Source organism: Kogia breviceps, chromosome 2 (genome assembly GCF_026419965.1).
Source record: "Kogia breviceps isolate mKogBre1 chromosome 2, mKogBre1 haplotype 1, whole genome shotgun sequence".
In the NCBI taxonomy this organism is placed as follows: Eukaryota; Metazoa; Chordata; class Mammalia; order Artiodactyla; family Physeteridae; genus Kogia; species Kogia breviceps.
Genome location: NC_081311.1, coordinates 146,516,767 through 146,535,362, shown reverse-complemented (window position 1 = coordinate 146,535,362; position 18,596 = coordinate 146,516,767). Strand labels below are relative to the sequence as shown.

Sequence of the window (18,596 nt, the reverse complement as noted above, 5' to 3'; positions counted from 1 at the left end):
GAAGAAACACCATAAAATCCATATACTAGAGTTCATATATTGGACTCATTTGTTCTGATTTCAAAAACAGTTCTAACACAACTTGCTGTTTGACTGCCTAAACCATGTGGTAATCTTTAGAGTGCATCACAAGATGTTTCTGATTCTGCCCCTGCTGAGTCCATGGTAGGGTTACACCTTCCACTCCCTTGAAGTTAAATGGAGCCATGGGACTTGCTTCAGCCAGTGAAATGTGAGTGAAAAATGCAGATATTTCCTGCCTTTTACTGATGGGGAATCTGAGACTCAGGTTAGATAATTAAGCCAAAGTTACAGGACTAGTGGACCAGGATTATGACCTCAAGCGGTCTAACTCCAAAGCCCCTGTACTCAACCAACAAGCTATACAGCTTCCTAATGTTAGTGTACCAAGTGGTGAAAAATTAACAAAAGAAAACTACTAAATGGAAGGAAATGGCCTGCCTTAAGAATGCTATAGATAATCCATAAAGCAGTTAATCTACATAAGCAAAATCAAGGACTAGTACTGACTGAGCCCTATAGACAAGGAGAGAATGAGGTCATTGTGCAAACCAGTGCAGTTCAGGGGATGAATTCTGATATCTGTGCTCAGAAGTGTCAGAGAGTTGACTTACATGATGACATGATTTTAAGCAGGATCTTTACCAAATTGCTTTCATAAACCAAAGTGTTCTAAACATATGCACTGAAACTAATTTCACAGCATTTTTCATCTCTATTTTCAACGTGATTCAGAAATGAAAAGAAAGATAGTTATTAAAACTGTAACTAGCAAAATAAAACCAAGGAAACATTTCTAAACCTCTTAAAAAGAGCTATTCAAATCATACTGGGATTTGGGAGAAGACCCAAACAATTTTGTTTCTTTCCTCTCTGCTCATACCAACATCCAGCTTATAACCTCCCCTCTAACCCAGACATATTTAACCTGGAATCCATGGATGGGAATTAGAACAGTGGTTCTCACAGTGTGGTCCCCAGACCAGCAGCATCAGCCTCACCCGAGAACTTGTTAGAAGTGCAAATTCTCAGGTCCCACCTCAGATACACTAAGCCAGGAAATCTGGAGGCAGGACCCAGCCATCTGTGTTCTGATGCATGCTAAAGTTTGAGAACCACTGAGCTAATGAACAGCTTAAGAGACATATGAGAACTCCCAAAGTGTAAGAAGGTGGGCTACATACTATCTAACTTAGGCACTGGAATTCTATGGGAAGAACCTTGACAAGCCCTCGTGGGATAGTAAAGATACGAAGGAATAGATTTTGACCACCTCCAGAAACCAGAGGGTGTGGAAAACCATTCTATATGAGAAAGGTAGATAATTGTGTTATTTTACATTTGAAATGGAGGAATAGGGGATAAAAAGTAAAAAGGAAGGTTATATTGGAGAGAAGCCAGAAAAATGAAGAGAAGCTAAAAGTTATAAGGTTAGTGGTCAGTGAAATGCCCCATTGGTGGAAGGACCAAGAGATGTTTTGAGAATGGCAAGGCTGACATTTTATTGGAAATCATGAAACATCATCATTTGTTTCCAGTAAGAAAGAAAGAGACAGAGAGAAAAAAAGAGAGGAAAGAGAGAAAGATAGGAAGGGAGGGAGGGAGAGAAGGAAGGAGGAAGGAAGGGAGGGAGGAAAGAACAAGAAAAAATCTTCTTTAAGATCTGCTGAACTCATGAACGCTTGATGTGAGTGGATCTTTTTGTGGAAATGGAAGCGGAGTTGAATTTCACATTTTTGTATGGTGATTATATTGCAGATACAGTACAAGAATACATAAGAACTTGAAGGTCAAGGTAAGAATATAAACCTGCCAGGAATTTGCAGATATTTTGAAAAAGGCTTTGAATTTCCACAGCCTTTTATAGTTTTAAGGGTTCAAACCAATTTACCTAGATTTTGAAAGACGAGCTTCAGTTGACACCTGAATTGCAGAAATCTGTGGATGGCATAGGGTGGCGAGCCCTGTTGAAGGTTGATGTTGTTTTGTTTATTTATTGCTTCTTAACCAACTATCCTGCAGTTTAGTGTCTTAAGATACACAAAAGCCTCCTGATCTTATGGGTCAGGAATTCCAAAATGGCCGGGATAGGTGGTTCATCTCTGATCCACATGGGTCAGGTGGGGTGGTTGGGACTGGACAGTGCATTTTGAGATGGCTTCTTCAATCACTCACATGTGTGGCTTTGTGGTGTTCCTTGGCCTCTCTCTCCTTGTGTTTGGTATTTCATCCTTCAGGCCCCTCTATGTGGCTGGAACTTCTCACATGGTAAATAGGCCTTATATACAGCGGCTCAGAGCTACGAGAGAGAATGTTTCAAGGACTGGGAAATAGAAGCATCCAGTCTCTTAAGGCCTGGGTCCAGTGCAGCTGGCACAACATCACTATTATATATTATGTTACTAGTGAAACAGTCATGAACCCCACCTAGAGTCAAGGGGAAAGGATGTAGACTCCACTTCTCATGGGAAGAGTGTCAAAGAATGTGTGGCCTTCTTGATCTGCCATGAATAATACTTTGGATGTAGTTTCAGAGTACCTGTTAATTTTCAGGATTTATATAATACAAGATAACATTATCTTCTGGAAAGTGCACAAGTACCAATGTTTAACAACTTATGAGCAAAGAGTGAAAGATAGTTTGGGTAGCTACCAAAAGAATTATATTCTAGTGTTGTTATTATATTCTAGCTAATGGGTAATGTTTATAATAATGACTGTTTTTAGGGCTTACTTTTCAAAATTAGATTGAATTTTGGAGTGTGATTACAAATATTAACATTTTAATCTGGTAGTGACATAGAATGATTAAATTAAATCTTTGCTTTGGGTGAAAAAATGATGAATGCGTCTCTCATCCTAAGTTGAGGCCTCTCTCAAACCACTGGAGAAGTTGACTTTGTATCTTTGAATGAAATGTAAAAATGGCATGTCTATTCTGTCAAGAAGATTAATTAAAAGAGAATCCAGGCAAGATGGGCAGGTCTCATGTTACCCTAGAAGTCTTTTTATATGGGGACACTGTTGTCAAGATAGATTTCAGTACAAGAAGCTCTTTGGAAAACTCCTTTTACTCATATCCCCCTAAACACAATTTAATAGATGCTTTTAATTTCTTCTTGTTTCCATATAACAGGAAGCCTGTTTTTTCAAAACCAAGACAATTATTTTAAATACCTAAGATGGACCCAGTAAGAACTTGGTACTTTCTTGTAATTGTACTTTCTTATACCTTCTACCAGCTTGTCCTACTGGTCAAATGGAGAACTTTTAGCCTCTTACCTGAGAAGGTCACCTTTCATATATCACAGAGGGCCAGTGGCTGGCTACAGAGCTAATAGGTTTATTGCCAGTAGAAATTTTACCTAATACAAAATGAAATTGACAATCAAAAGTACGTCTGTGTTTTAGGTGTATCCCTAATCATTTAAATTTAGACATCCATGATTTTCTCAAAATATATTTTGCATCACTTTTCATCAGTAGAGTCTGAATGAGTTTGATCCAGAGAGTCATTTCTTATATTCTTATGTTTTCAGTGATTGCAAATACATAGCACACGTGCCACCACTCTTCCCTCCCCAATGCCTATGGAAGACATCACTAATCAATCACAGCGTACCTTCCTGCTGAGCTCCTCCTTAAGCCTCAACAATCATTTTCAGCACAGTGCTTCATACAACTACCAACAATTAAATAAAACTGAGGCCTCCAGTAAAATGTATTTGCCAATATGGGAAAAAGAAGACCAAAATATCTATCACAATGGTTTACACATAGTAGGTACACCATAAATATGTGTTGGTATGAACTACAAGTGTGGCCCTTGTTTCCTGCATGTAGTATTTAAAAAGCAGCTGACCTTAAAGTCATCCTGACAATTGACTGTTTTGTTTATTACCCCAGATTCCGCTGTTATCTTTTATTCTACTTTAAATTCAAAAAGGTTTTGTCATTTTTAGAATTTTAAAAATATGTTTTATGACAGGTATAATCCAAAGGGTGTGATAACAGATCACACAGCAGATGCACTTATTTGAAGTTATCTTTTTGAAACATTTCATTCCATTAAACAGCAGGCAGTTTCTTAAATATTTGACAGTAGAAACTGATGATTTCTCAGTTTCTCTGCATTTGTTCAGTTGCAGTGTCTTTGAAGCCTACCATCCTCTTGTTAAGAAATCCTGGAGAATGCTTCTTCACTCAGTTAGCACTTCCATCATGTCATCCCAGGTAAATTGACTTCATTTCTGTGGTTCGTCACCATCCTTGGCCGGAGGCCTGCTGCTGATCGCTAAGTTTCTTTACTTCTTTGGAGCTCATCAGTATAAATTATTTGAGATTTTACTTCAGACCACCTTAACTTAACTCTGTTATCAGTTTACTTTCCAAGTGCCACCAAGTGCCACATTGCCACCTGAGCCATAAACATATCAGTAAATATTCATGCTGCCCGAGACAGCCAGTCTGGGTCCTCAGAGAGGTCTGTGTTCCTACTCCTTGTTAAGTGGTTCTTTATGTTTGTGCTCCTGGCAGCCAGCATTTGTAATGATCCATTTCTCATTCCAGGAGCAAATGGCTTCCTAGATTCGCAATAAATTAACATTCAATACTACTGATGTGAGAGATTTGCCCTCAGCTACTTAGGGGCAGTTCCTGGGATTGCAAGGCAAGCATTTGGCTCTGATCTTGAACTGCACGTGGTGGAGGGCAAGGCTTACTACAGTGGGCCTATTTCATAGCTCTGCTCATGGTTTTTCTTTTGAAATGTAGTTAATGGTCTTTTCCTGCTGTGGAGACTCGACACAAAAATATGACTTCTTCATTCTGTTGTGCATGAGTCTGATAATTGCTTTATTTTACATTTTCTTGCCTCTGTTTCTTTGTTTTGCTAGGAGCAAGTTCAATCCAAAAGGTAATTGCAGTTGGTAGGGTTTTGCAAATAGTGTTTTATTTTTGGAACTATAAAGATTTCTTAATAGAATCTTTTAAAGTAAAATCTAGTGAAACTGAGTCACTAGATTTTACTTTAAAATATTTCCTAAATTAATACAGACACAAAAGATAAATCTATCTGGGATAGACATTTTCTTGCAAAAGTTTAATGTTTGTCAAGTGCTCTGTGGGTCAGCTGTTTACTTTTGAATGTAAATGTTATACAAATTTTATTTAGCTGTCAAACAAAATTTGTGACTGTGTGTGTTATGGCTAAACTCTCATAACCCAACAACCTATGAGGAAATTCTTATAAAATTAATATAGTCTGGAATCATGGAGGAAGCTTTAAATTATCCAAAAGGGCTTAACAACACTAGTAGTTTAAATAAATTCTTTAATTTGTCATTTTATTCTCAACCATAGAAATTTGCCTGATCTTTAGTCATTAGCTGTGCCATATGGTCACTCACACACACACACACACACACACACACACACACACACACACACGCAGAGTAATGATTCTCTTTGGAATATTGGTTATGCTATAAGTAATTAGGATTTGTTTTTGTTATATTTCCTTCAATGGCATCCATAGATTTGTCACAGATTTTAGATTAATGAGGTTATTTGGCATTGCTGAAAATATTCTAGACTGGAGATATTCTGTAGGATTGCCAGATAAAATGCTGCGAAGAAAATGTCCCTGGGAATTGCTGTGGGGTTGGGGTTGGGTGAGGAACATGAATATTTGGGAACATGGTAGAGTGTTCCATACTTGTTTCTAGCCTTCTTAATTTGGAGAAGTAGGGCTGCCAGGGAAAAACACAAGACACCCAGTGAAATTTGAACTTTGGATCAACAACGAATAATATTTTTAGTAGAAGTATGTCCCAAATAGTGCAAATATTAATGGTTTGCCTGAAATTCAGATTTAACTGGGGGTCCCGTATTCTTATTTGCTAAATCTGACAACCCTACCTACACTGTTCAGTCTATGCTCTAAGACATATTATGATTTTTGTTGAGGAAAAGGCATAAATTAAGGCCACTAATAATAGAAGCAGAGAAGCATACAAGAAATAGAAAGATTCTTTTCTTTTAAGATTATTTTCTATTGCATGATTCATCAAATATTTACTGAGTGCCAACTAAGTATCAGGCATTCTCCTAGGGACAGGATACCCACTGGCGACCCACCAAACCATATCTGATCCTTGCCTTCATGGTGCTTCCAGTTTCTAGAGGCTACCTGCATTTGTGGGCTCGTGGCTCCCTTCCATCTTTAGAGTTAGCAGTGGAGTTTCAATATTTCTCACATCACATCACTATGAGTCTGACTTTCCTGCTTTCCTCTTTGACTTACAAGGACCCTTGTGATTACATTACGCTCCTGTAGATAATCCAAGATAATGTTCCCATCTAAGGGTTAGCTGATTAGCAACCTTAATTCCATTGGAAACCTTAATTCCCCCTTGCCATGTAACATAAATATATGCACACGTTTTAGGAATTGGGATGTGGATATCATGAGGGGGCAAGGAGCATCATTCTGCCTACTACAGATGGGAAAATCAACAAGCATGTTGAGATGTGTTAAATTTGAGATGCCAGTGAGTCAACCAAGTAGGAAGTTAGTGATGTAAGCAGCACAATATGTGAGTTTGAAGCTCAAGGAGAGATTAGGGCTAAATATGGAGGTTGTCAACCTATAGGTGATGTATAAAGCCGTGAGTGTGTATGACATCACTGAAGGAGAGACTGAGCCCAACAAACTTCTACATTTAGAGTTAAAGTAGAGGAGACAGGCCAAGAAAGAACACAGAGAAAGGACAGGAAAGTAGGATGAAAACCAAAATAGTGTGGTGTCAAGAAAGCCCCGAGAGGAGATTCTTCAAAAAAGGCAAGAGTAATCACCTGTGCTCAATATTGCTGCAAAAGACATTTGCAGATTTGTCCAGCAAGATTTGGATTTGGTAGCAAGAAACTGAAAACCTTTATACAAGCTGTTTCAATGAAATTATGGGGGCACAACCAAAACTGATGCAGTTTGAGGAGTGAATGGGATGTGATCACTGACCACAGGTGATGAGGAAAAGTCCTGTGTGTCCTCACAACCTTTGTAGATGCTTGTTAAAAACAGTGAGGTGATCGCATTTGATCAGAGACTTTACTACCGTAAGAAGCTAGGAGCTAAGTAAGATCACTTTTGTGTACTTCTATGTAGTCAGGATTGTGTGATAGCTACATTGATGGTTTATATGAAAGGGGTACAGATATTGCTGGGTTCCCATTGCTGTGCTCTGTGTGTAGAGCAAATCCAGAGGGTAACTGGAGCAATGAAACATCTCCATCTTCCTGCTGCATCCCAGGAAACCCTTTAGGACCAAACAGCAGAAACTGCTTGGAAGGAGAAAAATCAGAGTATTCTGTGGCAGGACTCAAGAATCCCCTTGTCTTGAGGAATATCAAGCTTTGCTGGCTTGTTGCCTTTCTAGGGATTCTTAGAGGGGACAATGCTACATGCTCCCAGACTGTGTTTTACCAAAGGGCCTGCTCCTGCAGAAACAAGGTACTCTTATTAGCTGATGATTCCTCCCTGCTCATCCACAAGAGACTGTCTGTACTCTTTCAGAAGAAAGTGGCTGTGAGATTCTTGTGTGAGAGATCATTCTCCCGCTCCCTTTACTGGTTCTCAGAGTTTTACAAAAGTAAATGAGAACTCTCAGTGCAAAAAGACTCAAAGGGTAGAACTTATTGTTAACTTGGTCAAATTAGATAGAATAAGTAAATTCCTATGAACTTGTTAACCAAACTTCCAGAAACGAAGACCTGATTGAAATTAAAAAGGCATTTATTGGGGGTTTGTTAGGACTGCAGCCCGGGAGACACAGATTCAAGAAGCACTTGAATTGTGTTCCACTGGACTACAAAATGGACAAAGCTTTTAAAGTCAATAACTGTGGAGCCACAGTTAGTTACATGAGTTGTTTACCAAGAATTATAATTAGAACTGGCAAGAGGTAAGGATGCTTGTTAAGCAAGAATTGATTGGGGTCCAAAATGGTTGCATAGTCACAAAGGGGAACAACCTTGAGACCAGCTAGCAGATGTTGTTTTTAAAATGGCTGCTGTCCTTAGGTTTGGTATAGTTCACAGAAAGTTCAAGTTCTCAGTGGTGTAGGGAAATATCTGAGACCAGATCCTCAATGGCGGCCCAAATCTATTTTGTATGCCTGAACTATGATTATTCCATTATGATATCAGTTTGTCATTAGACTTAATAGATTGGCAGGTAGAGAGGCTTAAGATCTCAGACTGAACTCCAAAATGATGTTGGCTCCAAGTTTTGGCTCCGGAAAATTTAAGAATCATAACAAAGTAACCAAGGCATTTTTTTCATTAAAGTCTTAATCTCACATCATACACAAATTTAATTTCAGATGTATCATAGACCTAAACAAAACTATAAAGCTATAAAATTTGTAAAAAATAGCAAAAAGTATGAATTCACAACATTAGGATAGGCAAAATTTCTTAGAAAGGACACATAAAACAATACAATACACAAAAACTGACAATTCACACTTGATCAAAATTGAAAACTTTTGTTCATTAAAAGAAAATTGGGATATATGTATATGTATAACTGATTCACTTTGTGTTTACCTGAAACTAACACAACATTGTAAATCAACTATACTTCAATAAAAATTAAAAAAAAATAAAACTGCTTAAAAAAAAAGAAAGAAAAATTGGTTGATAAAACATTCAGCTATAAGACATATAAGGTTTGAAGATCTGATACACAACATGGTGACTATAGTTGATGACACTACTGTATAACTGAAATTTGCTAAGAAAGTAGAGCTTAAATGCTCTCACACACACACACACACAAAAGATAAGTATGTGAGGTGATAGATGTGTAAATTAACTAGATAGTGGGAATCCTTTCACAATTAAAAAAAAGAAAGAAAGAAAATAATAGACAAGCCACAGACTGGGAGGTAACATTTTCAAAACATACATCTGACAGAGGATTTGTATCTAAAATATACAAAGAACTACACTTCAATAATGACAAACAAAACAAAAGAACATGATAAGTGGACAGAATTCTTAATCTGTAATAACTGTCTGCTTCACTCATTCAAATAGTTTCAATGTAGTGAAGTTAATAGCTTTAATTATTTAAAAAAATAATAAAGGAAGTAAGCAAAGTTGATTTAAATAAAGGGAGTGGATAATATGCCTTAAATACTAAAAGCCTGGCCATGCAATACCCGGTGGCAGAGATTTTGAGTTTCAGGGGAATTTTTCTGTAAAGTAAATAAAGATAAATTTTGAAGATTGAATCTACAGAAAGAGACTTGTAAATAGTAAGAAGTTTTAATGGCAGCCAAACTAAAGTTTACCATAGTAAACTATGAACCAAAAGATCAAAATCTGTTCGGTTATGAAGATGCTGGCCCACACTCCCACAGGTGGGAAGCGGTAGAGCCCTGGCAGTCGGGCTCTAGAGGCTGTGCTCTAACCACTGTGAGACACTGCCTCCACTGTGGCCCTGCTTCTATCACACGGATGGTACATAACTTGGGTCAGTGTTTCTCAAAGTCCTTGGTCAATAGGTTATCAGGTTGGAATGTTCCTAGATTAATATATCACCTAAAAGGAAGTTCTGTGGCTAGACTTGGGAAATGCTGAGTTTTACAAAATAAAATGTGTTACTTCGCTTTTCAGAGCCAAATATGCACTGAGATTCTCTAAGGTTGGTAGTTGAAGAGGGAATTAGCTTTTCTCATATTTATTTGTTTGAGATTTGTATAGATTAAGGCTGGGACTGATAGCGTAAATGTAATATATACATTACATTTGTGCGTGCGTAAGTGTGTACATATACCTTATAACATCCAATACTGACTCAAGCAAATGTGAGTTTATTTGTTCTACAAAACAAGAAGTCCGGGGCAGGGCAGTCCCTGGCCAGCCTCATTTCTCTTTCCCTTTCCACTCTAGACCTATAACAAGCTGCCAGTAGGACAGGGAAATAAAATCCTCTTACAAAAAGCATTGCAGATGATTGGGCATAACAATGTAATCTTTCCTGTACAACAAAAGCAGGAAAGAGCATAGACCAGACATGGAAATTGAGTCAGCAAGCTACAGTGTCTGCCACAGTACACACACACATGCACACACAAACACACATACACTTGCGCACATATGTACATGCATGCACACACACATCCCACCTTTTAATTTATTTTTGTTCCAAAGCATTTCACAGGACAAGTATTCACATCTTTGGGAACTGTGGTCTTGAGCCACATTATGTCCCTTTGATAAAATAACTACTTATAAAAAACATCCTGATATAAAATACTTAGCCTTTAACATGGGCTGTTGTTCCATTCCACATTGTAATAGATTCCACTGTAGATGCACAGACGACAATCTGTGTCACATACTGTTACTGGAAATATCTCATCGTGCATTAGCATTCACTGTTATACATGAGCAAAATTTATTTTTAAGCCAGGAGAATTTCAGAAAATTGAATCATGTCTAGTTATTAAAGTTTCTTTTCCTTTTTTTCTGAACCAGGTGCTATCTTATCATGCAACATGTTCAAAAGCTGAAGTTGACAAGTTTAAGGTAAGGGAGCAAATGGTGCCCTAATGGTGCATAAAGTTAAACTTTCCAGGGCTTTCGGACCCTTTGTTACTTGTCTCTAGAACTAGGTCTGCTCGCTGAATGTTGGGGGGAATAGAATTAAGGGAAGGCATGGTTGCATGTTTCAGTTTTAGAGGGTAAGAGGGACTTATATAGAGCTGAACGGCCCTTTCATGATCATTTAAATGATTCAGTATTTCTTTATTTTTTTAAGTATGCAGGGTATCAGAAAAAGATCTGTATAACATGGTGAGAATCAGGATGCCTGCTTTTGGCCTTGGTCTTACCTCTAACTTTCTGTTCACTAAAAATCTTAGGGCTTATATCTTCATCTGTAAAAATAAGTGAAGAGATTAGGATAATAGTAGCTACCATTTACCAAGTGCTTACTATGGATCGGGTACAATACAAAGCATGGTGCCAGTGAGGTGACAGCTGACAACAGAGGAAGGAGACAGAACAGCTAAAACCACAGCAGTCAGGGTCCATTTGCTGTAGAGATAAATATCCTACATACCACCTAGAATATGACCAGCAGGGCAGTGCTTTTTGTATGTTTTGTTCACTGCTCTATCTCTACTGCCTTACACAGTTCTTGGAACATAGTAGCACTCAATAAATACTTGTTGAATGGTTGAATGAATGAATGATTGAATCAATACAAAAAGCATTAGTGTTCTGTAACTCAAAACAATTAGTCATTAAGAAAATGTTCAAAACATGGTTATATATAATTTTTTATATTTTATATTATATACATTTGATAAATACTTCCATCAAAAATATTTAAAGCTTTTTTACTTTAATCAAGTTCAGTTACCTAGCAATTCTACTTATGGAAATAAGTTTCCATAAACATTTTACTGTTTTTACTGTTTTGTGTTTCATATTTTTACCATTTTATAATCATCTTAATTGCTAAAAGATGAAAGGGGCAGGCAGGGAGAAATACAGCAAAGCTCATAATGGACTAAATATGACTGCAGAAGCTATGTGATAGGACATGTCTAGAGCTAGAGCAGCCAAAATCAATAGCTGTCTACTCTCTAAAAGTATTGCCCTATGTTCAAGCTTAATTCTTTCCTTAGAGTAAGGCAAACACCATTGTCTTAGAATTTGCCATGCTTTTTTTATTTTTAGTTCACAAACGTACTAAAAATATTAAGTATTTAAATCTGAGGAAAAAAAGGTTATTTCATCTTAAAATGATCAAGATTATTAACTAAAGTGATGTATTCCAGATTTTATCCTGTAAGATATTAGTGAATGTTTGTTACAATATAATTGAGATATAGTGGATAATTTTAACCTAATGGCTTTTTTTCTTGATATATAAAGTAAATAAAACATTATCATAATTGGTAGCTGATGTCTTATAATTGCAGTGGGCTTAAAATAATCCTGCACATAGAAAAGTATTTACTGAAGTTTCACAGTAGTGTGTGCAATGGCAGTTTCCTAACATTGTAGCTAAATCACAGTAAATAAGTGCTTTGTTTTGACCAATATATACAAATAAAATATGCATATATTCAAAAATATTGTAACCTTGGCTACTGCAATACTTTTTTAACAGAGCTAGTACTATATATCTATATGTATGTATGTATAATATATATATTTAGAGAGAGCGGGAGGGAGAGAAAAGAGAGATTTGAAATGTAGAATCAGAGTTATCCATGAGATTTCATGAGTTAAAGAATGGCTGAGTTTCAGTGTGTTGGATTATGCCCAGCTGGGACCAAGCTAGTGATTCAGAGATTAAGCCAGAATTTTGGGAAGAAAATTATTTCATCATCGAGTGCTAACAGGATCTGGAGGTCAAATACATATGTACACAGGTCAGATTCCAGTTGCATCCTAAGCTTCACCATATCTGGGATTCAGACATGTCTAGAAGACCAGTGAGATGTGATCTGTTTACATGAGAGACTAAGAGGCCTTCTGAGTCAAAAACTCTCCCTATTGGGAGTTGAGGCCACGGGCCTCAGTGTCTGGATGATTCCAGGTTCAGCATGGAGTTTGTCTCTTGGATTTGTCTCTTACTCTAGCTTCTCATGGATTCATGTTCTCAGCTAAGAACATGAATGGACACAAAAGCCATGGACTTTAGTATGGTTTCAGTGCATTAAATGACCTCAGGAGCACAGGGATTCCAGAGTGTCAGTAGCACACAACAGGAAGCAGCAGCCCAATGGAAGGAAGCATCACTGTGTTCCAGAGGCAAGACACCTGCTTACCAATATGACCAGCAGAGGTGGAAGGACTCACTGCGAGCTGAGTGCTCACATCTTAAGGACAAGAACCTTGAGTACTCCCAGAAACAAGTAGGAGAGATGGAGATCCCAAAATACTGGAGAGTGTGATACATACCATTAATCACTTTCAATTCACTACTATTTGTACTCCCAGGTGGTATGGCCTAAAGGAACACAGATTTCCTATATGATAAACCTGTAGTGAATCTTCAATTCATGCTAAGATGATACCACATTACCTTTCCTCTTACCTTTTCTTCCTCTTTCACACTCTTCCATGTTTGGGGATTTCTTTTCCTATTCTAGAATGCCATAAGACAGGGGAAGGGTGTTTCTGTTCATTTTGTTTTGTTCGGTTAACCCTATTTCTCCTGTTGGGAAAAATCTCCTTGAGAGGTGTGTGGTGGTGGGTGGGTGAATGGTGGTTAGAGAGTGAAAACCGTCCCAGAAGTGCCCCTAGATTGTCTAAGCAGAATAAGTAGGTGAAACAACATATAATTGCTCATCCAAGAATGTCAGAACCTAAGCCCATCTTTGTCATTCTAATATATCATTATACCTTGGGAAACAGTCCTTTATATAGGGTCCCCTATACACGAAAAGATCACAGAACTTCCTCGAACTAATGAGTTAACTTTTTAAAAGTCTGATTCAGGTTATAATATTAGTTTATCCTTTATGGGTTGATGCCCTGTGCATTGAATGAGGAAACCAGGATCTAAAGAATGGTTTTTATCCTCATTAACATTTACTGATCTTCCTTGAACTTGAAATAAGAAAGATGTGCCCAGAAAATCTGTGCAGATTTTAGTGCCTGTTTACATCTCTTCTGCTCTGTGCGAACAGGAATAATGTATAAAGACCATATTGTCAATTAGATCTCTTTGAAGATGACTGGTTTAAAGGCTTTTAATAACGTGAAGATGTCAGCTGTGATAACATAAGAAAATGAGTTTAGTACACCAATTATATGCTTCCGTAATTTTATGCACTTTCCTAGGATTCCAATGCGGTGGACAGACCAAACAGTTATCACTATATATGCCAGTTTACCAATTAAAACCAACTCATGGACGTCCTCGTGTTATATTGCCATCTTCTATCATCCCTTCTTTCAATTCCAAACTGCCAGGGTTATGGCTGCAATCAGAGATGAACTCGTTTACAGCACTATTTAACTGCCTCAGTAATTAAACGCCAATAACTCATGAGTGTTTGGGTTTGGACTGCCTCTTGCATATTTCAAGTTTTCAGTGTTATAGCCTCCGCCACAAATTAACATCCTGGTAAAGCAAATAAAGTACTGAGGATAGGTGCTCCCTGTGGCCTTTACGTACCAAAATACGAACGGCTACATCAAAAATAGGATCTTATGGCCTCCTCTGTGAGATGGATGGCAGGGGACAGGCTGAGCAATGGGATGTGATGTACTATTTTTTTTTTTTTTTTTTTTTTTGCGGTACGCGGGCCTCTCACCATTGTGCCCTCTCCCGTTGTGGAGCACAGGCTCCAGACGCGCAGCCTCAGCGGCCATGGCTCACAGGCCCAGCCGCTCCGCGGCATGTGGGATCTTCCCGGACCGGGGCACGAATCCGTGTCCCCTGCATCGGCAGGCGGACTCTCAACCACTGCGCCACCAGGGAAGGCCCCCTGATGTACTATTTTTTTAAGTAATTAAGTTTCAGGAGACACATTTGACCCATGAAATATTCAGATGTTATAATAAGAAGTTCCTGCCCTCAGAACTGCCCTTGCCGCTATGCCTGTGGATGTGTCTGTCACAGGGCCCTGCACGAGGGTCCCTGCACAGGGAGGGAGGCAGGAGTTGGGACTGATCCCCACCTGGCTGGCCAAGTGCACTGGATGCTTTTTAGTAACGGAGCCTCCAGAGGGCGCATCTTTTTCTAATTGCAGGAAGGCAGCAGGTGTGCTGACCACTGCCCTGCCAGCTCCATTTGCGGAGCTGTGGAAAAGCCCAATCTTGCAGCAGCTTCTTGCAGAGGACAAGTGCACTATATAGAGAGGGGAGAAGTGGCACAGGGCACTGTGTGGCAGAGGCTTGGGTAGCTCGTGTTCCCCACCCCTGTCAGTAGCGAACACCTTCCAGCTGCTCTCCCTCAGGCTGAGTGCTCCCACAGAGGTGCCTTCACGGCCCAGGGGTAACCCCAGGCCTCAGGGTGCCAGGGAGGGAAGAAGAACTCTCCCTTGTTTCTCTAGTCTCAGCCCTCACAGCCTTCATGAAAGGCTGCCTTTGGGAATCTCAACAATGACTTTCCAGTTCACTCCAGCTTATTTCTAAGGTTGTTTAAAAGATGACTTCGCAGCATTATGAACAGAATTTGGCTATCATCTTACACCTAACCTATTCTGTCTCCTCTCTGGTCCCCCCCTCCACCTCTGGAATTGAGGGGGTTGTTTTGACTTTAAATAGTATTTATGCCGAGTTTAATATCAGATTTTTTTTATCGTCAGGGAAAGTTATTGAACCTTCAGCAAGAAATTGACTGCAGGGGAAACAGCTGAGTCAGCATCGTAAAGGGCATCTTCTGCTCCTAAGGCAGCAGACTGAGCTGACGGCCTGAGCTTCTTAGGACAACCCCATAAATATGTGGAGTCCTTGTGCTCAAATGTCCATGTGTGCATACACAGTTCTCTTTATGAATTGTGTCTTAATCAAATGGCACATCAGAAAAAAGATGCTTGTACTTTGTCATTCCTGAGTGTAGAAAATACTGGGGTGGGGGGTGATGTGAGGGGAACCAGGGCTGCGAGTCCAGGCTGATCTTTGCTCCTGCTGAACTGAGCGTCTCTGAGTGGAGGGCTCTTCAAGGACCCATCTGGCCAAATACATCCTGTGGTGACCCTGACCTCCTCTCAGATCATCTTAAATAGCCACTATTTGTCACTTCTTTCCATTTGAAAGCTGTCTCCCAGAGGGCACGATGAACATCTACTTTTCCTGGACGGAGATTCTCCCACCTTCTTGCCTCTACCCATTAATACAGCTGGGTTCCCCGCATTCCTTACGCGTCACACTTGAAGGTCCAGGGAGTCTGAGCCTGAGGGAATGAAATCGAAGGCAGTTCGGTTTTGGTTTCAGAGCAGTGACAGTCCTGAAGGTCCAGGGAAGACAGCAGTGTAGGGCGACAGGGTGGCCCAGTTAGAGCCCTGACCCCTGAACGATGAAGGGAACTGTAAAGGCCAAAGGGCTCAGAACCTTCCAGAACACTAGGGCATCTGGGCCTGGATCACTCTCTCTTCTTTCTGGTTTTCTCTAGTTAGAGCCATCTGGAATTATAGAGATGGAACTAGAAATAAAGAACCGATAGCCCCTCACTTCAATGATGTGGGCATGACTTAGCCGTCACAATGGTTGGTTTTCTGTCTGCTCTTTCTTCAGTTTAGGTAGAAGCTACAAACTCCTGCCTGTTACGCTCCCCCTCACCCTCCTCTCCAGATGGGCGCTGTAGATGTAACTGTGCAGTTATCTTTGAGTCCTCATGCCCCCCACTCTCATGTGCTGTCCCCTCCATTTGGACTCGGAACGTCTCTCGTCGTCCTCACAGCCGTCACTGTTCAGATCCTCCTTCTGTCTCACGCAGACGGTGGCTCTGCGGTGCTCTCCTGTCTGGGCTCCCTGCTGCACTCCCAAATTCATCCTGTAGACAGCTGCCAGATCAGCAGTACCCTTCTGTTGGTGCCAGTTTCCTTCTCACAACGCTTAGCATCTGCTATAAGCCTTTGGAGTCCATCAATACAAATTCTTTCACTGGGCATTAAAAGTGCTCTGAGCTCAAAGCTCCAGTTCACTTTTCCAGCCTGTTTCTCATGCTCCCATTTACCCACCCTTCACACGAGTTCCATTCGATGTTTTCTCTCCATACTTTGCCCTTCCCCATCTTTGTTCCATTCCTATTCCTCTCTCTGCATATTTAAAGTTTAACAGGCCATCTGACCCTGCTCAATTGCCCCCCCCATGAAGTCATTCTAACTGTCCTTCAGGCAAAAGTGATCTGCTCATTCTTTCATTGTACTTATCAGTGTCTACCCTTTGATATAAATCTTCGTGCACCTGTCTAATCATCTGGTGAAACTAGGAGCATTTTTAGGTGAGAGCCCTTGTCTAATTCATTTTTGTAACCCTTCAACCACCTAAGGCCATGCCTTGCTCCTGGGTGCTGGAGAAATTTCTACCAAGTGACCAAATTCATTGAAATGTTTGCGGTTTTGATGGCAGAGGAAGTTACAACATGTGAGTAGAATTTTTTTTTTTTTTTTTTGCGGTATGCGGGCCTCTCGCTGTTGTGGCCTCTCCTGTTGTGGAGCACAGGCTCCAGATGCTCAGGCTCAGCGGCCATGGCTCACGGGCCTAGCTGCTCTGCGGCATGTGGGATCCTCCCGGACCGGGGCATGAACCCGTGTCCCCTGCATCGGTAGGCAGACTCTCAACCACTGCACCGCCAGGGTAGCCCGAGAGTAGAATTTTGAAGCAGGTGTCTATGACATTGAGAGTGTCTGCAAATCCTGCCTCAACCCCTTGTTTTAAGCTCTTGATGATTAATTTTCTGGATTTCCTATGAAGCATAAACTATATGAAAATAAAGGGATTCATTGTCTTTGTTTAAAATGTTCTCTTTGGAGTATTCAGTAATGACAATATCTGTCCTTCCTTGCTCTACAGCAGGGCAAATGCCTGTTGCCATTAATTCTTAGTTGATTCAGCAATTTCTTTAATGTTAAGTGAGATTCTTCAGTCACATGTCCTGCTACCAGTACCCTGCTGACTAAATTCTTTAAAACTATTATTTTCTTGAATCTCAGGTTTCCTATCTAATTCTTTTTATTTGTATGAGCCTGTATTCTTTCCCTTCTACCTATTTTTGAAATTAGGTACTGCTTTGGTAATTCTGTATGTTTTCTCTCAGTTGAGAATGGATCTATTCAAAATCTTAAAAGCGTGTACAAATCATGATTCTGTTGGTTCCAAGGCACCATCTGAAATATGAAATTAGGAGAGAGTGTCTGATTGAAGAGTTTTCTACAGTCTCAGTAGCCAGAGCTGCCCCTTTTAAGGCAGTCTTTGTAAGACCACAGACACAGTAAGGCAAGAAAGAACAAACATGTAAGCAGACAAAGCAGCCACCAAACCTCTTGTCTCATTTAGGCCTCAGGTTTCCTCATCTGAAAAACAAAGCCATCTCCAGCTATAAAATGCTATAATTTTACAAGCCTGTAAAATTTATCTATAGGAGGGAAGGGGAAAATAAAACAGAAAGCAACATAAAGTTGACAAAACATCTTGGGGTCCTTATAATTTCTAAATACCCTAAGCTTTAAATTAAGCTTTGTTTAAAAACTTGGGTGTTTGGTAGAAGATTTGGCTCAACTTGATTTAATTATATATTATAAGTGATTTCCAAAGCCCACCATTGCTCTATTACACTTGAAGGGTAAAATAGTACAATAATACTCACGAGGAAGATAAGTGATTATTTTAGGTAAGACAAGAGTCTCAATCTCTTCAGAATAAAAACTTACACTAGTGCTACCTATATAAATGTTTAAATGATAATATCTTAAATAATGACTTTGCAGTATATAAAAACCTTTTCATACCTTCATCTCACTTGAGCCTCACAGTCTCTTGGTGAGGGCGGGGTTATCACAGCTCCATTTTACGTATGAGACAACAAGAACCAAAGC

General features: G+C 39.6%; 1 protein-coding gene across 1 annotated transcript in view; it reads left to right on the top strand.

Annotated features, from left to right (window-relative positions):
• PDE11A (phosphodiesterase 11A) overlaps positions 1–18,596 on the top strand; it is a 429,207-nt gene that overhangs the window by 268,176 nt on the left and 142,435 nt on the right. The window contains exon 10 of the mRNA XM_059052757.2: positions 10,567–10,617. Within this exon, the coding sequence (XP_058908740.1) occupies positions 10,567–10,617 (51 nt within the window). The remainder of the gene's footprint in view (positions 1–10,566; positions 10,618–18,596) is intronic.